At 42.7% G+C, this 23014-nt stretch overlaps 1 protein-coding gene across 2 annotated transcripts; it reads left to right on the top strand.

The window, feature by feature from the left end:
* Window positions 1–4985: 4985 nt before the first annotated feature.
* On the top strand, window positions 4986–22761 carry TRA2B (transformer 2 beta homolog). Of its 2 annotated transcripts, XM_065844562.2 has the most exons (9): window positions 4986–5125; window positions 11357–11490; window positions 14816–14978; window positions 15703–15891; window positions 16758–16873; window positions 18013–18096; window positions 20722–20784; window positions 21484–21557; window positions 22352–22761. In XM_065844562.2, the coding sequence occupies exons 1-9, from the start codon at window positions 5090–5092 to the stop codon at window positions 22360–22362; spliced, it is 870 nt and encodes a 289-aa protein (XP_065700634.1). In that variant the 5' UTR covers window positions 4986–5089; the 3' UTR covers window positions 22363–22761. The 2 variants fall into 2 exon arrangements, with proteins under 2 accessions (XP_065700634.1, XP_065700635.1); XM_065844563.2 differs by lacking the exon at window positions 11357–11490 and having other exon boundaries at window positions 5013–5125.
* The last annotated feature ends 253 nt before the right edge of the window (window positions 22762–23014 follow it).

Genomic DNA, 23014 nt, shown 5'->3' with positions numbered 1-23014 from the left:
AACCTTCTCCCTGGTCTTTTGAAAAGGAGAGACCTTAAATAATGCATATAGATGTGTAAAGTGCATTGGAGAGAAAAGCGTGTGGTGCTGCGAGACTCATCCTGAAGGGATCGGGGTGGTGGGTCCCTCCCTTAGAAAGAGATCAAAAAACTTGCAAGAAGGGCAGAACATGCGGCTCAGGGTGGGTCAGAAAGGTCCCTCCTGCCTTTCTCCTTCCCGAAGAAAAGAATAAAAACAACACAGAACTAGTGAAGCAAAGCGGAGGGAGCCAAACCACAGCTTAAAATGACCTCCCTATCATGTCAAGATAACATAGAAAGCATTAAATCAAGAACTTGGGAGTTATTTATTAGCAAATTGCTCTGTTATTAAAAGCTAACCTCACTGCAGCGGCTTGCTGTCCTCCTAGCCAGTTGGGTACAAGTATTCGATTCACTCCTCAAAATGAGGAGTGAAGAGGAAGGGCCACGTGGAGGATTCCTTATTTGGGCTCCTCTTCGCTCCCATGCAGCAGCTCTGTCAGTATTTCTTCCCTTTCTTTTATACACTGTCATTAAAACAAGATAGAAACGGCGCTGTTGCAATCCGGATTTTAGTGCTTGGCTGTGTTGACAGAGCCAATCCCCGATTACAGCTGAAACACCAAAATAAGGAGCAATTTCCAGCCTTCACCGTGCTTTGCAGAGCCTGTTATTATCAGTTCCTTTTGTTTTACGAATACATTTACCTGGGAATTGTGATCCTGCTGATTGGTGTATAACCAAAGTAAAATATTACACTTCTTTCTGCAGAGGGTGCGATGCTGTGAGATTCATCCTGAAGGGACTGGGATGGTGGGTCCCTCCATTATAAAGTGACCAAAAAAATTGCAAAAAGGGCAGAACATGCGTCTCAAGGCGGGTCAGAAAGGTCCCTCATGTCTTCTTCCTGAAGGAAGATAAAAACAAAACACAGAATTAGGGGAAATGTCCCTTCCAGCCCAGTTTTACTGCTCAATCCCCTCCTTCCTACCCCCACGAGGAGATCAGCGTCATGGAAGAACAAAGACTAAGAACATTTAAGTGGAGACTAAAGGTTAAGAACAAAGCGTAAGTGAAAAGTGCTGAGAAGAAAACGCTGTTTTGTGACATGGAGCTGCTCTAATAGCTCCCAGAATGGCACTTTCACTCTGTCCAGCAGCAGAGGTTACACATAATATTTTTTTAATAAATCCATCAACGTACTTTCTTTTCAGGATTGATGGAATGGAAGTCACCTCATATATATGATACGTTTTAATTGGTGTTTTTCTGTTCCTGATCAGCTGTCGTACCAGATGAGTGAGTTGCATGCTAATGGAATTTGTAAAACATGTTGAAAAATGGAAGATTTTTTATCTTGTGCTGTTCCAGGCTGCTGAGCAAGCCTGATGAACAGCTTTGGATGACTAATAGGTATCACATGTAATCTGAGTAAAGGAAAAATCCACTCCCATGAGTAATGCAAAATGAGGAAAAACGGTTATTTTGACAAACAGATCTTTATGATGTAAAAGGCAAATAGTGATGCTCACTCGGGTTGCTAATTCTTTGGCGTGATGAATTGTGGCCTGTGAAAGAAATCCCCACTTCTGAAAGTTATTAAAAGATGCTGATTTTCCAGCGGCGCCCGCGGGTTCCAGCGCGTTTGCAGGTTCAGAGCCAATCCAGCAGCTCCCGCGCCTCGTCTTGCCCCGCGTGCTCTCCCGAAACCACACGAGGGAGCGAGCAAGCTCAAAATTAATTAGTGAACTGGCATTAACGATGGCTCTGCTGCCAAGGGTGACGGTCCAGTTTCTCGAGCAGCTTTCTGGTGAGCTCCCAGCGCCGTCCCGCTGCGCCCCTTGGTCCTGGCTGCGTGCTACCCAGAGCCGTGCTGGAAAGGGATCAGACAATAATAAATAATAATAAAAACCTTTTTCCCTGGGCGCAGGCTCACCTTGCCACTCAAAGAGCAGATGGAGATGAGCAGGGAGAGGACAGTCACGCTTGAACCTGAGCCACATCTAAGCGTTCTTTGCACAAGCTGAGATTTTTGATTGTACCTGGAGATGATGTAGCATGTGTGAGACGGCTCCTGTAGGTGCACAAGTGGTTTTTAGAAAACCCGGCAGGAATAGCGCTGTGGAGAGCGTGGTCAGGACTCCCACAAATGCATATTCACGCTGCGGAAATGCAAGCTGGAAATAGCCCGAGCAAATCAGAAAATATCTCCTAAATCCGATTGTGCTCCCCGCGCAAAGGGAAAGGCAAGACTGTGCCTTCGGGAGATAATCTCCTGGGGATCATCCCGCACGGCTGCGTCACCGCGGAGGCTGACGAGCGAGCTCAGATGTTTGCCGCAAGGTAGGTTTGCTTGGCTACCGCTTGGTTGAGCGAGTTTAAATGTGAACAGGAGCACTCTCCGATCCCGCTGTCCCTTTTCCTCGGCGCCCTGTTCTGCTTAGAGCATTTTTGGGACCCTTGGGGTTCCTGCTGCAGCAAGAGGCCCCAAACTCCAGCTGATTTATCCCCATATTGTCTTCTCAGTCCCGCTGGAGAGGGGGAAGAGCTCGAGGATGGGGGGCAGACCCTGCGGCCAACACCTGGTTCTGCAGCAGGCAGAGATTTGGCTTTTACAGCCACAAGAGGACCACGGACTTTATAAAGCTTTATAAATACAGACCTCTCCTTGTGCCCCTTCCGCTACAAGCAGCCGATGGGGAAAACTGATTTTTTCCGAGCTTGAATTCTCAACGATTCAACAAACACAGTGGTGCTTTCTGTGACTACATCCTTCCACCCTTCCTTAGGGCTTTGTGTGTATCACTGACTGTGCTGTAACACCAACAAAGGATTGAGATGAAACCATTGAAAAGTGACACTGTGGTATCTTTAAATCAGTGAAAGCTGCAAAAATACTGTTCACCTTCCTTTTTGGTTGATAAATTCATAATTGTGCTCTGGGGCGGGGAGTGAGAAGGAAGGCAGCCAAGCAGCCTCCAGCTTGTCTCTTCTCATGAGTGTCAAGGTTAATAGAATAAGGAGCTGGAATCCCCTCGGGGTGTTCCAGGAGTCAGCACCTGGAAATCTGCAGTGCCGGAGCTCCACGATGTTTAAAGCCGTCAGTCGAATCACTGTCTTTGCTTTGCTGTTCACTGCTGTCTGGTGGGTTTATATTTTTATTGCTGGAGCGCGTTGCTGCCACTTCTTAAGTCTGTGCGGCAAATGGCACTGGGAATAACCTCGGCAGCACAAAAAAATCTGGAGTTATTAATAAAAGAGGTGCCAAGCTGTTCAGCTCGCTGCCCCGCTGCTCATCTAACAGCACAAGTGCAGGGGTGTGCAGAGCGTTATCCCAACTCTCACTATACAGAAAATGCATCTAAGTGGAGGAAAATAATTGCTGCTGATGTGTCAGATGGTTGTGGGAGCAGCTGTGGAGTGAGATCCCAGAATCCCAGGCTGTAGATCCCCCAGTGCAACCCCTGCTCACACAGGGTCACAGAGCAGATCACACAGGTGGGTCCAGGCGGGTTTGAATGTCTCAGAGAAGGAGACTCCACACCCGCTCTGGGCAGCCTGGGCCAGGCTCTGGCACCTCCCAGCAAAGAAGTTTCTGCTCATGTTCAGATGGAGCCTCCTGTGTTTCAGTCTGTGCCCGTTGCCCCTCACCCTGGCATTGGGCACCACTGAACAGAGTCTGGTCCATCCTCTGACACCTACCCTGAGATATTGATCCATTGATCAGATCCCTCTCAGCTTCTCTTCTCCAGCTCAACAGCCCCAGCTCTCTCAGTGTCTCCTCAGCACAAAGATGCTCCAGACCCCTCAGCATCTTTGTGTCCCTGCGCTGGACTCTCTCCAGTAATTCCTTGTTCTTCTTAAACTGCGGAGCCCAGAACTGGACACAACTCCAGATGTGGCCTCACCAGGGTGGAATAAAGGAGGAGGAACAACCTCCAAACTCCCTCGACCTGCTGGGCACGCTTTTCTTGATGCACGCCAGGTACCATTGGCTTCTTGGCCACAAGGACACATTGGTGGCTCATGGTCACCGTGTTGTCCCCCAAAACTCCCAGGTCTTTCTCTGCAGAGCTGCTTTCCAGCAGGTCCCCCCAACCTGTACTGGTGCCTGTGGTTGTTCCTCCCGAGGTGCAGGACCCTGCACTTGCCCTGGTTGAACTTCATCAGGTTCTTCTCTGCCCAGTGCAGCCTGTCCAGGTCTCTGGGTGGCAGCGCAGCCTCTGGGGTGTCAGCCCTTCCTCCCAGTTTGGTGTCACCAGCAAACGCATCTGTCAGCAGTGGTTTCAGGAGGATTAAATCAGTATTTTGCTTAAATGTATTTCAAGTTCACGCTTAAATGTTTTTTAAGTTCATGGCAGTGCCGTCCATTGGGGTGTTCGTTCGTTACCTGCACGGAGCAGCGTTAACTCTCCGGGGATGATGGTGCTTTACTCGTGCTGCTTGTGTTGAAATAAAACAAAATAAAGCAAAGGCGTGTGACAGCAGTCGGTCACTGATGGAGAACAAGGTGTTTGTCTCTGCCCGCAGACGCAGCGCTACGTGCCTTATGAAGAAATGACTCCAGGACTGAGCAAAAGTGATGCTCTGCTGCCCTCACGTGGGTATTTCAGAAATATCCCCGCCTTCAAACCCGCCCCGCACTGAACTAACGCTTTAAAACCCTCGTGCGTAAAAAGCCTCTTGCGATTACACTGATGTTTTTAAACCGCTCCCGCGGGCTGCGGAGGATGATGCCGCAGGGAGAGCGTCGCTCCCGGCCTTGACCGCAGCCTGCCCCGCCCGGGCGGGCACGGCCGGCACTGGAGCTGCCTCTGAAGGCCACTCGGGCTGTGACCCCCCCGATAACGAGTGGGGACGGACCCCACGCTGCGACCGCCGACGGCTCCCGCCAAAACCCGTGGGCGGTGCCTCCCGGCGGGGGCGTGACCTCCCATCCCGGGCGCAGAGGGGGCGTGGCCTGGCGCGCGCGCGCGCGCTGGAGGTCGCGTCACTTCCTCTGCGGAGAGCGCTGGCTCCGGGGACGGTCGGGTCGGGTCGGCGGTGGCGGGGAGCAGCGAGGCGGGACGATGAGCGACAGCGGGGAGCAGAACTACGGCGAGCGGGTAATACACAGAGCCTGAGTGCGCTGCCTGGCCACCCTCTTCCCCCTTTCACCCTCCTCCGCCCCTCTCCGGGGCTGCGGCGCGGCGGGTGAGGAGGCTCCGGTGGAGGTGCGGCGGGGCCGGGGCTCGGCGGGGTGGGGGGGGAAATGGCGGGCGGGGGGGCGCTAGGACCCCGCGGCGGGGCCGCCCGAGCTGCCCGCGCGCTCCGCGCCCTCCGCGCCGAGTCCGCCCGGCGCCATCTTGGGCTGGTGACCGGGCGCGCCGGAGAGGGACAAAATGGCCGAGGGTGGCGGGTCCCGGGCTCTGGCGGGGCTGCCCTCACCGCTGGGGCTGCCCGGGACCCTGCGCCGGCTCCGCTTCCCCCGGACTCTCCAGCAGCAGCCTCGGGTCCGCTTACCCCATCGCCCCCTCGTCCGCCAGCCCCGTGAGGGAGCGTCTGGCTGAGGAAGGAACATCCTTTGTTATACTCCCCGCAGAGCTGCAGTTCACCTAATTCACCTTCGGCGAATTATTCTCTTTTTAGAAACTCTGTTCTGCTGCTGCTCGCACTTGCTTGTAAAACATTAACTCGCCTTCTTGATGTAGTTGCATCCAGGGAGCGGGGTCTCTAATTTAGTTTAAATGGGACTGCAGAAGTCGGGGGGTTAAAGCTCGGACTGATTGCTCTCAGTGCTTGAGCAATACTCTCTCTTTTTGTGAAACCTGAGCAGATGTTCTGCAAGATTTTACTCTCTGGGTGGTGTTTTACCAATATTGCAGTAGTTTACTTGCTCAGCCTCACATTTGTGAGGTAAATCGGCAATACACAGTACATTTGGCCTTTTTTTTTAGTGAATCAGCCTTGGTTTCCTTTGAGATCTTCAATTTTTACTGCAACAGGCCAGTGCAGCACATGGGTCAATACTGTGTTTTATTTTGGTTTTTTTTTTTTTTTCCAACATCAACCTAACTTTAAAACTTATTGCAGCATCAGAGGGAGTTGCACAGTCGATCAGTAGTTTAAAATGTAAACCTTCGCTAGAGGTGGCAAAAAAGAGCGTGCACAAAATTACGGTGTCCGGCAGTTTTCTTTCTTTGAATATGCCCTTTTCTTATTCAGATTCACTGTAATAAGTTTTGATAGTATAAGTGCTTCTGTTTCAGGGTAGGTTAGAAAAATGTGGTTTCCAGGAAGCTAAAAATGTTCGATGGAATTGAACACTGAAAGATAGGGATTGAAGAATTATCTCAAACCATCCCCAGTGTTACATTTTCATGGATGTCTTCATGTCGCTCTTGCAAGGGGTATATTTTTAGTGCGAGAATGTTACTTCTGTCTTGCTTAAGGTGTGTTAGTTTTTTTGAGAATTGGTTTAATTTCGATTGTGCAGTTCAGACTGAAAAACCAGTTTTAAGATGGTATCGTAGCTTCGGTAGAGTTTGCCAGGATAACCTGCATTGTATTTTCAGTCAGAAAAAGTGGAATTGTTAAAGCTTTTACAGCCAAGTCTTTTGGAAACAGTTATGCAGGATACGATAGTACAGCAGTGTCTGTCCCGCCTGCTTTTCTCTCTTATCATTTGTGGGGTTTTATAAATAAAAATAGAAAACACACGCAGGCAGTGTTCACCAAGGCTTAAAATGAGTTCTGTCTGAACTTTGATGAACCGTAAAGAGGTAAGTTGAATGCAGCGTACCTGTTTGTAAAACTAAACTACAAGCCTGTTATTACAGACTAGATCAGGGAGTGGCTTCTGCAGCACTATTGCCAGTGTTATTTATGTTTTTTTCTTTTTTTTTTTTTTTTTGCTTACTTAAGGCTTATATTTTACCACGTCAATGGCTGGAACTGCTAAAGTCTCTGCAGAGTAGAAACAGTGTTTAGCTAAATAAATAATCCAGGATATGACTTTACAACTGTCTATTAAGCTGTTCCAAGTCCACGCTGCCAACAAGAATCGTGCTGCTGAAAACGTGTTCCTGCTCTCTCCCTTATGCTGGTGTTTGTATAGTCAGATCTGGGAATTAAATCAGCTGAATTCTTGTTTTCTGATTCCGTTTCCAGCAGCATTGCTTTGCAGGCTTGACTTGAGTGTGTAGCTATGAGTCCTAATTGGGGGTGAAGAAGAAATACTGGGTGCTTTTGCAAGTAATGGGACTTGCTATTTCAGCAGCAACACAAACTTAAACTGGCTTATGTCACCAAAAAAAAAATCCCCAGTCAAATTCTCTTTTACAACTTATACCCCACAATGGGATTGAACTCTGGAAACTTTTTAACTGAAGAGACCCTAAATTATTAAATGCTACCAATACTTCAAATGCTGTCAGCATGCTGTGATAATTGCCGTATTTTTCTGAGTAACTGTCCTTTTCATTTATTGAAATTGTGCGTGGGATTCAGGCGTGGAAGGGCTGGAAGGAAGAGTAGTTGAAGGAGAAAATAGTGAGTCTCATCCTGTGAATTAGTTAAAACTGATAGTGATTACTTGGCCTGTACCTGATTGGAAACTGTTTAGTATGGTAGTCAGGTTTGGGTTTGGAGGTTTGTTTTTGTGTGTGTGTGTGGGGGGGTGTTTTAATTTTTATTTTTTTTTTAATTTTTGCTGATGGATCAGTTCCCTGCCAGCCTGGAACACTCAATGAGCCCACTGGGCTTCCCTGCTTGTTGTTAATGTAGTTTTTCACAACAGATTCTTGTCTGGTTTTGGTAGAATTTGGAAACACTTGTGGGAAAGGGGTTGTTCTGCTTTCCCTCTGAGTGGATCCCCAAATTCCCCCAGCAGTGATCTGATCTGGTGATCATGTATTTCAGGGAGAGACAGGCAAAAACTGTTGTTTTTTCTCAGATCAATAGCTAAATTCAGCAGTAGGGAGGTTTTAGGAATGCGATACTAGCACAGCCGCACCTTGAATAAATCTGACTACGCATTTGATAATGTGCAATGTGAGGCTGCACCTTTCTTTAGGAAAACAAGTGGAAATATAGAAGTTGATAGGGATTTAAGATTTAAAAAAATACTAATAATCTTGACTGTATCTTATAATATTAAGTGAACCATGACTTTTATTCCTGTGGGGAATAACTGGATCTCAGAAGTGTGAAGAACACGTGATTCTCACATCATACCTCCTTCTGTCCAGGGAAACCTTTTCCACCTACTGCCCCCAAAATAATCTTGGTTATAGAGATCTTTATGAATGTGCTTAGAAGTCTTAAAAATATCATTTTAATATGCTGGAAGTATGGAAAAAATAATTTGGATCCACAAGTCTGGACTTCAGGGCTTCCATCTGACTTCCAGTAGCACCTGATGAAGGGGAAGAGCTGTTGGTAAAGATCAAGGGATCTGGTGGCTTTAAAAATCTACACTTCAGAAATTCAAGGTGAGAAAACCAAAAAAGGTTATTTAATAGTGAACACCAGTCTTGATCTGCTTACCAGCAGTGTTTGAATGTAGGGAAAATAAAGAAAGTTGTTTCTTTTCTCCATGTCATGGCAGTAGCCCATTTTGGCATTTTTAAAAACTTCAAATTCACAAAGCCAAAGAGCAAAAAGTAGAAATAGTGAATGTATTAAGAACAACAAAACCAGATGGTAGAAACTGTCCGATTTAAGTATGTCAGTAGAGTGGGGTGTAAACTGAGTTTGGAGTGCTGGAGGCTCCTGGTGGTTGGAATTTTGGGATGAGGAGGGTAACAGCTCTGAAATTTCGGGGGTTATTACCAGTCTTAGTAACATCCGGAGCAGGTGAGATGCAAGGAATCCCTTTGAGGCTGGGGGTAATAAAAGAAGGGGCCTAATCCTGTAAAGTATGGTAGATCGAAGATAAAGGTTTCAGAAAAAGATGATATGCAAAACAAAATGTGGATGTTTAAAAACTGGAAAATGTTGCAAAGTCCAAAGGAGCTAGGTGAACAAAAGCCAGCTGTTTAATTTTCTGATGTAGATATACAATTGTCTTAAGGCTTTTTTCTTCTTAAGTTTCTTCCCGTATCCTTAGTGTCCAGTTTCCACATACATAATACAGCAAAGATGGTTCTAGAAATGTACCAAATAGCTGAAAACTTCAGTCATTTGCTTATGCTAATACTGTTTGTCTATTGATTTCTTCAAAGCTTATTAACTAATAAAAACTCTAAAAAGGGGTGTGGGGTACATTTACGGGTAAGATCCTCCTAGTGTGCGTTTCTTGTGTCCTTTTCAGTATTAGACCACCTATATTTGTGAACAGAATCATTTTTCCTCAAATGTAGAAGAACAGCTTTAGTTTTGTTTTTTACCCCTTCTGTCTTGCTTTGTCTAACTCTTAAAATCAAAGGCTTATTGCTAAATTAATACATTAACTCGGAACTCGTCTCTGTGGATTGTTTTCCTTTGAAGGTGGTCATGGCTGTAGCTTAAATGTGTTATTTGTCGCTTAAATTAGTTCTCAATATTTGCGCTAGCCTGTGCGGGGTTAATATATGAGGTGGCTGGAGTTTAGAACACCTTAAACATTTTACCAGAAAAGAATGTGGCCCTGATCGACTTTGCTTTATCTCGCTTGCTCTTGGTATTAATTTAAAATCTGCTTTATGCTGCAAATTGAGTCCCATCCCCCAGGCGTTGTATGGTAGGCAATTGTAAATAGCTAAACTTTGTTTTAAGTTGTATGGAAGTGATTTAAGCACGATGACATTTTGCTCTAGCAAATGAGTTTCTGAATGCTTAGTGCGGAATGCCCATTATGTTTGAGTGTTCAGGTTTAAGAGATGTTGCAAGGATAAAACAAGTGATTTTTTTTGAGAACAGTTTGGTGCTCCCGTATTGTTAGTGAACGTTCTCAATCAGAATTGAAACAAAATTTAGAATTGCTTATTTTTTTAGGAAAAATTAGAATTCTGCTACTGAATTTTAAATTTTCCCTAGTATCTTGAAATAACAACTTCTAGTGTGTTCAAACCAGGTGTTTAAGCCATGTGACTGAAGTTAAGCATTATACTAATTAAAAAAAAATCTAAAAGATTAAAGATTAAAATGCTAATTAGGTTATATCATTACCAAGATTACAAGTAAATAATAGAGTAGATGGGGTATTCTAGAACAGTGTTTTTGAGTGTTTTGCACAGAATTGCACTTTTGGTCGCTGGAAAATTCTGATTTACTTGTAAGCACGAAGCCTGCACGTGTAAACCCAGTTGTGCAGGCAGAGTAGGTGCGAGTGTGCTCATAAACCTTCCAACCGGGGATTCTAAACTGCGAGGACGGCCCCAAAAGTCACATATTTTTAAGTCATTGAAGGACCAACCGCATTGTGCTTCCTGCATCCAAAAAAAGTGCATCAGTTCATCGTCTCTGGCTGCAGTAGGGACCTTCCTTAAGTCACTTGTTGTTGATTTTGTCGCAGTACATGGCTGACAATGCGAATTTAGAGTTTCCTAATGCTAGAATTCATTAGTAGGTATTCAGTTGATCCACTGTGCATTTGCTATTAAACATAGGCATAAGTAGCAAATTCAGTTACTTCGTATTAAGTTAAACTGAATTGACTGAATCGGTTTATAGAATAATAGGTCATTGGTAGATTCAATTCTTGAACTGCATATATAGTAAAACTCCACAAAACTTTTTCTTTTTTTTTTTTTTCTAGTTTCAGTTTTGGCACTAGATTTTATCCTGGAGTTTTTAAATATTCTTCATCCTGTTCTTTTTCTATTAAGGTTAATGTTGAAGAAGGAAAATGCGGAAGTCGCCATTTGACAAGTTTTATAAATGAGAATTATTTGAAGCTCAGGAATAAGTGAAGCTGAAATTTGAAAAAAAAGAAAGTGAATGCATGCTAATTATCAGACCAGAAGTCCCACTTGTAGAATATTGAGCAATTTGTGTGAAGTGGGGAAGATGAAAGAAGTCAGAATTTGAAACGGAAGAATGAAGAAAAGGAATAAAAATGAAGTTAAGATAAGAAGTAATCTGGAATCTGAAAGCACTACGCTAAGTAATTACTAGTCTGTTTATGTGTCCCTGTATATTTTGCTAAACATGCATGCATTATCTGTTTAATAGCAAAAGTATATGCAGGGTAAAGAAGTGTCTACCAGGGAAAAAAAAATAAATAAAACAACTTCCTAAAAATCTAGGCAGTTCTAATGCCAACTGCCCGGACACATAGATATGAATTGTTACCATTTATTTCGCTGGAGCTTGTTTACAAACCTTAGGTAACCAAGAAATGGTGTACAAATTAGGCTTTCGATATCTGCGTGCAGGAATCCCGTTCTGCTTCCAGAAGCGGAAGCGCTCATGGGTCTGGCAAGTCGGGGAGGCACACCCCTGCAAGATCGCGCTCTAAGGAGGATTCCAGGCGCTCCAGGTCAAAATCTAGATCCAGGTCTGAATCCAGGTGAGTTCGCTTCTTTTACCTCTCCCTCCTCTTCACAGGTGAGATGTGAACTGAAGTCCAGTTTAGCCCAGTTCTGTTTACAGAGGTAAAATCTGAGCGTGAAGCATTTGAAACTCTAAGTCTTAGTATTCCTGTGAATTAAAAGATGATTTTCCATTTTAGGTCACACTAGTATATAAACTAGAAAGAATGATGTTTCCAGAGTAGTTAATATTCAATGAAAAAGCAGCAGTAGAGATAAATGTGAACTTCAACACAGACATCTGTCTGGCCTTATAAATATATATTAATTTAACTTGAAAATTAACAGGCCGGAAAGCTTTAAAGATTAGAGAGCTTTCCCAGCTCTCAAAAAAACCAGTGGAGAAAGTATCTTGCTTATTGTATTTGTTACGTGGCAACGCAAATGTACACTGTGAAAATGCCTTTTGCGCTGTGTTACCTATCCCTATAGTCATCTGCAAAACAGGCTGGACCCAGTGACAGAATTCTTCTTGAAACCGTTAACAAAAATAACTGAGACATAAAATATGCTGATTGTATCAAAATATGACTATAAATGTCGCTGCTAGCCACTTGACACTGGCTTTACTAGGTGTGTCGTGTAAGACGTACGTATTTAATAAAAGTGGCAACAAAACCTATAAATGGTTGAATGACATTATTTTCTGATGTGTCTAGGTAATTGAGTGCTGCCTATGGAAATCAATGTGTTGATAGTTTTACTCATGCAGGTTAAAGCGAAGGGTTTTCCAGTTGAGCTGCTCACAATATAGTTTGAAGTGTGTAAGCGATTAATTAGGCTGGCCAAAGCTTGGGGGTCAGGCTGGAGGAAGGTAGAGTATGAAATTGGAGTGACCTCTGGAATTGTTACGAGGAAGAGATTCGTAGGACAGCGCAGTAAAGATCCAAACCCCAGCTCTGGGCTCAGACTATGTTCTCAGGGCTTTATCCCCATGGGTTTTGAAAACCTTTGGGAAAAATTATAAAATAACAAGCAAATCAGGACCCAGACCAGCATGTCCTTCTGCACCTTAATGCATAACCCCTAGGGATCCATACTCTTTTAAAAAGCACTGTGTTTCTCACTTGCAGAATAACCGTAATACTGTGTAAGAATGCGATCACAAATTGTTTAAAATGCTGGAAGAAGCAAACGCACGATCTAGAATTCAGGAGAAACCTGGCTCATTTACGCTTAGAAGGAATCACCCTTTAAATAATACCCTGGCAACTGATTTTTTAAATATTTGATTGACAATAGTAGAAGCTTATGACTGCCACAGCTTCCTGAGCATTTAACAGCTGTCTTGAAAATTCCTCCGACTGGAAATACTGGAAGTATATTGCAGAGTTAGTGTGTTCATTGGCAGAATTGTGTCAGGGCACATATTTAGAACCATCATGCTTATATCTGCTTTCAGCGCCATCACGTGTTGGGATGTGATCACGAGCAGGTCATCTAACTGGCTCTCAGCAGAGAAATAACCTTGTGAGAACTTCCGTATTTCTTGGCAGTTTCTATTGCAAATGTATTTTTGAATTACCAGCTTTATAAATTAAACTTTGACTTGGGAACAAATCTGTGTCCTGGCGTATTTATCCATTGGGGCGTGGATATACTTAAAAATCTGCTTTTATTGAAGTTTTCATCTGCAGCATAGGAAGCTTGTTATTTTTGGCTGACTGTGAAGTCCAAACAATTCTTAATGAAGGAATAGGATTTTCAGCTGTGGTGCCTTTGCAGTGAAGACTAATGGCAGTATGACATTTAAGGCAGCAATATAAGCAGTGCCTATTTAAAATAAACCTTCTTTTCTCACATAATGGATTGGCTGGTTTAGAAGTGTCCCTCTCTTGTTATCTGTAATGGGTGCATTCTCATACCTGGAGCATCAGTTGTCTGCCTTAATTTTTTTGTGGCTGTATGCATGTGTTGAACTCCTATTTTTATTATGATTTCTGTGTTTATTTACTATCTTCCTTGCTTCAGGGAAGTCCCCTCTTTTTTCTTTTAACTTTATGTTGCCAAAAATAATTTATTCTCACTATATATTTAGAGGGAAGTGTTGTCATGGGACACGCTGAAGTTGTTTCGCCTGGACATGTGTTGAGAAGACAGAAGACAGAACATAGCTGGCTCACTTCTGATGAGGCTGAAGGCCTTTTTTTCTTTAAGGAGGAATGTATATGATGCAGTTTAGCCATCTGTTGGCACTTAACTGGCCAGGGAAGAAGCTGTTAAATGCTCAGAAATAAAAATAAGTTCAGATGAAGAGTTTTGTTGATGCCAGCATGGTAGTGGTGTGTGAAACACAATTGTATGACGATGGTGGCTTATGGTCAGTAATCGCCACCTTGACTTCCACAGACTGGAGGACAGACATTTAAGACACAAATAGGAGCCTGAAGATGAACAATTGCAGAGATTTTCTTTGCAGTTGTGTGGAATGCAGATTATTCCTTGGCTGCCATCAGCAGGCCAAGCTCAGGTGTAATATTCCAGTTTAAATGCCTGCTGAAATTTTCATCTAAGATTGTGTTGGGAGGGCTGAGGGCTTAATAGGAAGGACCTAGTGCTGTCAGAAAACATTTTGGGAACTTTTCTGGGCTGAAATTAGTGAGCAGTTACATCTTTGCCTAAATACACTCAAAGTGTGAACATACAGGTGTTAGTGTACAGCTAATGTTGAATAGCTGTTGAAACACCAGAAAGTAAATTAGCCTACTACTGCTAAATTTCTTTAGTTGTGTTAAGCTCTTTTTCAGGGGTGTTTGCCAGGCTTGTGTGTTTGTAATTATGCACTGAGTAAAAAGTGTTTGCTTTTCCGTGTCACTGAAAACAGCACTGTTCTGAGTGCTAGGATGAGCAGAATTGTGCACCTCTGAAATCATACGTGCTTTACGTTAAGTCATACTTACTCCTGTTCCCTTTTTCTGTTAAAAGCAAGCCACCCCAGCTATTTTTACTTAAGTGCTGTGAATATGTTAAGCATATACTGTGTTCAGCCAAGATATCCTTGTTAGAGAAAGTTAAAAACTATTAGGGTATTAAAAGGTAGCTAAAATGGAAGTTGAGGTTCATGTTCTGCAGTAGAAACGCTCTGAGAGAATCTGCAGTAATCTAATTGTAAAGATTTAGCACACGGTCCTTGAGAGTAGTGACTAAATCGATTATAGCTGAATCATGTGACAGTGCAGCTTTTCAGAAAAGAGTTATTTGGGCTTTTTGTTTGTGAATAGCTGATATATTTTTATAGGGCTGGAAAAAAACCTCGAACAAACTCAACACTGTATCTTGTTGTTTTCTTTTTTTTTCCTTCAGATCTAGATCAAGGAGGAGTTCCCGTAGACACTACACAAGGTCCCGCTCTCGGTCCCGCTCGCATAGGAGATCCAGAAGTAGGTCTTACAGTCGGGATTATCGACGACGACACAGTCACAGCCATTCACCCATGTCTACTCGCAGACGTCACATTGGAAACAGGGTATGCCTATTATAGAACTCCATGACTCATACATAGTCCTGAACACATCCCGGAATCACTGATTTAATTCATTTGGCTTCCCAGAAAAACATTCTGCTTCCCCACTTAGGTCTATTAAAAAGATATTATTGAGGTTAATTGTCATTTGCCTTTTGATGAGCTGTGGGTCTCTCTAAGTTTGCTTAGGATTGTGGAACATCTTATTTGTTAATTAGAAGTGCTACCAGTGCAGGCTGTTGTCAGGACACCTTTTGTAATAAATGAGTGAATGTATGCAGGGAAGGCTGGGGCTATAATTAGAAGGGAGAAATATTTGTGTGGTTTGGTGTGTCCAGCCTGCTTTACAGGCTCAGGTGGCTGAGCATGGTGTGGTTTGTACTAAAGTAGGGGGGGAAGTGATACATCGAGGCTTGTGTGATAAAGCGATAAATCCAGCTTTATCTCTCTGCATTCAACAGCCTTTGGAAGGGAAACTTTAAAAATACAGTGCTTATTATGTGCTGTAGCTGTAGTTTGTACAGTACCCCAAGAAATGCAAAGTGTTTTTGAGAAAGGAGGCTTATGTATGTGTAGGTTTATTGTAATAGTTTCTACTAGAAAGTTGATCCAACCTGATCTCAGCAGTATCGTTTTACTGTTGTTGTTTTGGCTTGAAGCTTTTGACACAACCTGTGCTGCAAATACGAGCGATTTTATTCTAACACCTAAATATCCCTTCCTTTAGGCTAATCCTGACCCAAATTGTTGTCTCGGCGTGTTTGGTTTGAGTCTGTACACCACAGAAAGAGATCTGAGAGAAGTTTTCTCCAAGTATGGTCCGATTGCTGACGTTTCCATCGTGTATGATCAGCAGTCTCGGCGTTCAAGAGGATTCGCGTTTGTGTACTTCGAAAACGTTGAGGATGCTAAGGAGGTAGGTTGGGCTACAGAATATATGGCATGTTTACTCTGTTCTCAGTTGCTGTTTGACCTTTAAAATGGTAGAAGAACCTTTAAGTTACAGAACATACATCTCAGCAACCCTAAGGATTCAGTAAATTGAAAGAGTCAATACTGTGTAACAAATTACAGGATTTGTGCTTACAAATGCTGCAGGATGAACAAGGAATTCTATACTCATCAGGTATAGAATTCTACACTCAGGCCAGCCCTTGCAGAGTGGTGTTGATGGACTGTAACTAGGCTTATATTCTGCTTAAATTCCACTACTTCAAGACTCTCGTGTTGTCTCTTCCAAATTCAACATTAGGACTTCAACATTAAGTTGGGGCTTTGGGTCCTGCTGCTTGGCAGGAAAAAAATAATGGGTTTGGGTTTTTTTACTTCAGATTTACTTATGACTGAGATATTACTATATTCAAGGTTATGGTAGGGTTTGAGAATGTGTGGGGGGAAAAACACAACCAACTAAACAGTGCTTTTTTTTAACTTCTAAATGCTTTGCTTCATGTTGTGTGTTGAAGTAGTTACATCTCCCTACATAAGTGTTCAAAGGTTCCTCTTGTTGGAAACAGGGGTGCTGAATCAGTTGTTAGATTATGTTCCTTTCAGGATTTTTACGCAATATAAGTCACATTTTAAGTGGTTACTGATGGTTATAGCCAGCTGGCCTAGAGCATCTTAAGAGTTTAGGTTTTGTGTTACGTATAAATGAAACTTGCCTGTGCATCCAAACTGAGCATTTTTGGACTTACCTTAATAATTGAAGCAGTGGTTAGAAACTTGTGTTGCTAATAAAGTTAATCGTTGGAGCTAATTGTATTTCATGGCTCTGCTCAGGCGAAGGAACGTGCCAATGGAATGGAGCTGGATGGCAGAAGGATCCGGGTAGATTTCTCCATCACAAAAAGGCCTCACACACCCACTCCTGGAATCTATATGGGAAGACCCACTTAGTAAGTCACATGGGTGTTTTTTTTCTAAACCAGAACCGGGTAGGGTTAATTGTCTTGTGTTTTGTTAAAAACTGTTTTGTATCCCCTCTAAGAGACCTGATTCTGTGTGTTTTTTCTGAGTTGATCAGGCTTCTGCATTAATGCGCTGTTCAGAAAGCTGTTCCCTTGCTTTGACTTGTGTGCTGTACTGTGTGTGAATGTCTCAGCACAGAAACTAAGATACAAAAATCACCCTTGATGCCTAATTACCGTTTTGTTTTTTTTAAAAGTCTCTTTAACAAGAGCTGTGCTAACACTGATGTGATTATACAGCAAAGCTTCTGAAAACTAAAAAACTGATGAAGGAGGCTCTTCAGAATTCTTCTATTTAAAGACTATGTGTGGTAGTGATGCAACTCTTTCCATAAGAGGGGTTAATTTGTATAGGGCTCATCACTGGCTGAGCTGGGGTCAGCCTGCATTACCGTGAGCAGAAACCCATGTTCCTCAGTTATGCAGCCCAGGAATGACCTACCTAAACATTTAAATAAATCTACATTAAGCCTTTTTTAACCTTTCGAAGTTCTTTTAAGTTTTTGCCCCATATACCTTTTGCAAGCTCAAGTTTTCAGGAGTGAATTAACAAATACTAGTTTAGCAGCTGCGTGGTACAGTTTGCCCTATCTGCAGAGTAGACTTTTGACTTGAAGTTGCCAAGAATGTATAATTATTTTCCCAAGACTTTCAGCTTATGAAACTGGTGGTTAGGTAGCTGCTGGTGTGTTGAGACTTCAGGTTGTTTGCTTAATGGGAAAGTTCTTCTAAAAGTTTTCTGAGAGTTAAAAGTGAATGAAGAGTTGTCCCAGAATTGAATTTCTCATGTGCTTGTGATAGCAAAAGGTTAAGAGTTTTCAGAGTGAGGAGGAAAGTAGCCGTCTTAAAGTTCAAGCATTTTTAAAAGCAATTATTTAAGTAGTTCTGTTCCCGTCTGCACTGATGGGAAAGTGAGAGCGCTCACGATATTCTCAACTGTGACGACATGAGGTAATAATGTAACCCAGTTAAAATAGTGTATACCTGACTGGCTGCACACCTGCTGAAAAACACTGCAAACCACGTTTTATATTTCATTACATGTAATGATTTTTCACTATTTGTAGCGGCAGTTCACGACGACGAGATTACTACGACAGAGGGTATGACAGAGGGTATGATGATCGTGACTATTACAGCAGATCATACAGGTGAGACGATATTTTTAATATTCGTTTGCTTTTTAAACTCTGCTTCCTCAGCTATGTTCCTACCTATAGAAGTTAAGCAGTTCATCCCACATATGTACGTCAAAATAGTTTTGCACAGGCTGTCATTCTGGAATCTTAGTGTAAAATGTTTACCAAAACGACTGCTGAGTACAAATTGGATGAAGAAATACTTAGTGATGTTTAACCTGTGGCATGAGTTAGTCCATCGTGTTTTTATAATCCACTGATACAAAAATCTGTTGAAAATGTGGTTGTTATCTAATTGCTTTTGGCGACAGAGCGAGTTTGTCTTCTGCATTTTCCATTAATGCTGTCAACAAACTTATCCCCTGTGAAATCTTCACATTTTTGTGAAATCTTCACAAAGTTGGACACACAGATTTTAGTTTGTTTTTCCCTTCTGCCGTTAACCAAATATTCTGTAATAATACTTCCTAAGTGGTTTGCAAAGCTTCAGCGCATCAGCAATGGGTGGATTTAGGATTGTTCCTTGATGACAGCCACATATTCATGGAAATACATGAGCTCAGATTGAATTATCATAGCTCAAAGATGAAGGAAATAATAAATTCATTTTAGCTTTCTGTATACTTTTCTGGATGTAGGAGAAAATACGATCTTTATGTTGGTAGCTGTGTGGTCATTGTGAATTTCTCTGCCTCTAGCAATCCATTTCCTTGAAATATCAGTGGTTTGTACATTTGGAAGAACTGCAGCAGCTGAAATCTGCAGTTGACACTGACCACACAAGAACCCAGACGTGTTGGTTTTCATCTTGCCAGCACTTTGATATCAGCTTTTGTGACCCAAAAGCAGCTCTCTGACCAAAATTCTGCTTTGTTTCAGAGCACAAGGCCCAAAAACCTGCTTGGGATAGTGACCATAGCCTTGTATGCTATCAGTCCTCCTTCTTGCACTTCTTCATAATACAAACTTCTTTTTTATTCCTAAAAAGCCAGTCAGGGTTTACTGGTTGTCCTCAAAATGTTGTTTGTTGCTTGCATGTCCTTAAAATGTGATTTATTCCTCCTTTAGATTATGGCATGACCCTTGAAGTGTTAACTTTTTCATTCCTGATAGTGAGCGGTGGCTCAGGTGTTTGTAAAACCTGATCAGAATTTGGAATTATGTCAGCTCTGGGTGTACGCTTGTGTGAATAGTTGCAGGCTGTGACAGTGAGTGAACATGAAGGATGTGAAGTAGATGATGTGAGAAGATGGAATTTATAGTGTGCTGGTCTGAGTGTAGCGTATCGGAATTTATGGTCACACTTTGGTCCTGCTTTTTGAGGCAGTGACGTTCCGACCTTCCTACATGCTCTCCCATCCCATGTCTGTTGCGAACTAGGGCTTTGGGGTGGAAATACTCTGAATATTGACAGTTCCAGCAAGGGTGATTTCCGTTTCATATCTTAAAAGAACATTCTAATATTTTAAAGCTCAGTGGAGAACTTTTATAGTGTCTTTTTGTAGCAGGTATTGAAAGTGTGTAAGTGAAGTCACCAATGGTTTGTCTGTGGCTACTTGAAAAATATCCTGGTCTGCCCAGATAAAATAGCGACTTCTTCATCCTGCAAATAGTGGTTGAGGGGGAGCAAAGTGTTGCGAATGTCACCAGTGCTTCCTCAAGGGAGGGAAGGTCAGAAGTGTTAAAGATAGGTTGTATACTAGTACTCCACTCTAGAAAATAGATTGGTAACCATTACTTTGCATTCCTCGGCCTCTGTGCAGTGGAACCTTAAGGGAAATGAAATTTTAGATGGGAGCTGTCGTGTTAAAAACTGCCATGGAATGACCAGTCTTGGCTGGAAAAGTATGTAAACTGAAGAATAACCTTAAACCCAAACCCAGCTTGCACGCTGGCTGCATGCCAAGTGGAGAAGACTTCAAACAAAAATAGAGACCTGCTGATTCAGCGTGTGGTGTTTTGGGGTTCTTTGTCCTCCATGGGATTTATGGCCTTTTTGAGCACCTTTGACAGTGACAGTTCCATAATCCAAACTCTAGTCTCCTCCTGCAAATGTTTTACTCTATCAATCTGGGGAGGTACCAGCTCAACCACTTAACATTGTTTAATACTATAATGTATTTTTTTCAGTTCTAGGCAGGTTCTCTACCAGGACAAGTTTTACCACAGTTCTCCAATGCCTTTGTTTAAACATGATTGTGAAGTGTTAAAATTCAGGCTGTGGGGTTTTATTCCCTGCCTCAACTTTTTTTTCAGGACAGTGAATTGATCTTGCTATTTAAAAAAATATATAATAAAATTGCTTACCTCAAGTGGGTAACCATCTTAGAATAGAAAAGGTCTTAGAAGAGAAAGCTATATACTGACCTGAAATTGCTGCTCATTGGAGAGCAGGACATTGTAAAATACAATATTGGTCAGCTGGAACGTGAGTCCTCTTTGCCTGCTTCTTGACAGCGAGTTTAGGCAGCTCATTCCAGGAATACATACAAATGAACACAGTAAATCAACATTATCCAGTGTAGGAACCAACATTTTATTGTTTTCACATATGCTTGATGATGCTTTTTGCTCGTAAAACGAACTTTTTGTTTATTTTTTCGACTCTAAAAACTCATTCTGCTTTTGCGTTCGCAGAGGAGGCGGCGGAGGTGGAGGAGGAGGATGGAGAGCTGTTCAAGAAAGGGATCAGTTTTACAGGTATGGCAGGAAAACTCCACGTCTGCTCAACACTGGGAGTACTCTTGTATGTGGTATTTTTGGAGTATTTTATGAATCGAGTCTAGGATATCTTTAAACAAATTAACAGAAACTGGGTGGATGCTGAGCACCTGCAGCTCTTTTGTGAGCAGTGCAATTCATTTCCAAGTTTCTCTCATCGCTGTGTGGAGGGGTGAGGTTTGTATAAGGACAGGTTAGGGCCGCTTCGCACAGGAAAAGCTTGTGATTTATGCCAAGGAGTTAATGTCCTGAATGTTTGGGGATTTTTTTATTATTAGGAAACGAGTGAAACTAGGCAAGGAGATGCAAAACTTGGGAGTGCCTGGATGGGAGGGGTTTGGGACTGGCTGTAGCTGTGACTGCTCCTCAGATCAACTCTTCATCTCAAAATAAATAATTTAAATGGAAAGCTAAGGTGTGGTTTGGCTTGCACTGCCTGTTTGGGATGCTCTTGGCTTGAAACACTGAATGCAAGAGAGCTTCTATTTATTAGTCCAAAGTAGTATGACACATTTGCTTTGTTATCCAGTGGAATGTTGATCATCTCTGCTTGTGCTCTGTAGTTTGCCCAAGCACACTCTCGATAGCGGGATGGGGGCAGAGTTGTCCCCATAAAGCTGCTGCCGCTTGTCTGCCACGGGCTCTAATGAGGGGATTGCTTGTCCCCCTCTTTTCCAGGAGGAGATCCCCGTCCCCATACTACAGCCGAGGGGGCTACAGATCCCGATCCAGATCTCGATCCTATTCACCTCGTAAGTTATCTTAGAGCTCACTTGTCAAAAGCTCATTTCCACCTGAACTTCTTTTGAGGTTTTGCGTCCATAAAGACTATTCGGCCTCTGCGGTTATTTTCTTGGAACCACGGTTCCCTTTAATGTTTCATCAAGCAACTGGCAACCTTGAGGACAGAACAAATATTTAGTTTGCAAAAGAAAAAAAAAATCAACTAGGTAATGCCACTTGTTTGAAAAGTCCGAGATACCATTTTTTTCTCTGTTAAAACAGCAGTTTGTAGCATTTTAACCGTTTGGTTACTTCTAGGGCAGCGAGGCTTGCGCATTCGAACACTGGAATTAAATTTCCCAAGATAGCTTGTTGAAGGGGACGTTAACTTCATCCCAGGTCCAAATAGCGCTTGTTTTTCTGAGTTGCTCATTTGCATGGAAGATAAAGCAGCGTTTTGATGGCAGAAAGTGAATAAAACACAATAGCATTCCTGGCACATTCCCTTTGTGAATGAATAAGTTGTGTTCTCATGTTCACCCTTGGTGTCTAAATGAAAACAAGCGCAACTGTTTTTACGGGTACATAGGGAAAATGCCACCACGGAGCAGGTACAAGTGAATTCTCATGCACTGAACTGGCAGCGATGGACGTGTGACAAGAATTGGGGTGTTTCTACCCAAAGGAATGTCCTGACCGCTGGATTTAGAGATGAATCACAAGGCTCTTGCTTTGAGGCCTGGGAATGAATTTAGACAGTGCTCTTAAAAATCTGTCAGTCCTTGGAAATCTAAGTGTGTATTTATTGTTCTTTTTCTTTCAGGTCGCTATTAAAGCATGACATGTAGAGGAATTTCTAGCTACAGCCTTTGAGTTGAAATTGCAAGTTTGTTGACAATATTTTTATTGTCTCTTCTGTTGAACCAAGTGAACAGTGCCTAGCGAATAGGTGACTTTTACACCTTTTATGAAGACTACTTCTGTGACGTTCAATGCTGTTTCATTCTGCGTATTTGTGTAGTTTGGTGCTTTGTTTCCGGTTGTGTTTGGAGAGGAGTATGTTTTGCATGTATTTTTTTAGTCTCAATTTTGACTCCTGAAAGGTTTTTATTGTAAAGACAAAACTGTTCAGTTAGGTTTTTTTCTACTGATTCCAATGTATCCTGAAGATCAAAACCTGTGTAAAATGCTTTCAAAAAGTGAAAAATAAAATAAAAGGAAGTTTGGGTTTTCTTTTCCTGCTGTTGCTGAGTAGAAGTTAGGGGTTGACGAGGCCATACAACACTTACACTGTGTATTCTGGAATCACGTCTAATGCCCAAAAGTAAAAATTCACCCTAATTTCTTGTTGCTGGGTAGTTTCTCGCTAAGTTTTAATACCTTCCGGTCTGGAAACCCGGTGTGTGGAGAAGTCTGGGTGCGGATTGTACGCTGGCAAGAGCAGGAAAAGTCACTTTTGTAGGCACGGAGCTGTGAGCAGGTTACC

The sequence above is a fragment of the Patagioenas fasciata genome, chromosome 9 (assembly GCF_037038585.1).
Source record: "Patagioenas fasciata isolate bPatFas1 chromosome 9, bPatFas1.hap1, whole genome shotgun sequence".
Taxonomy (NCBI): Eukaryota; Metazoa; Chordata; class Aves; order Columbiformes; family Columbidae; genus Patagioenas; species Patagioenas fasciata.
Note: the sequence above shows the minus strand (reverse complement) of the source record. Positions and strands in the feature narration are given on the sequence as shown.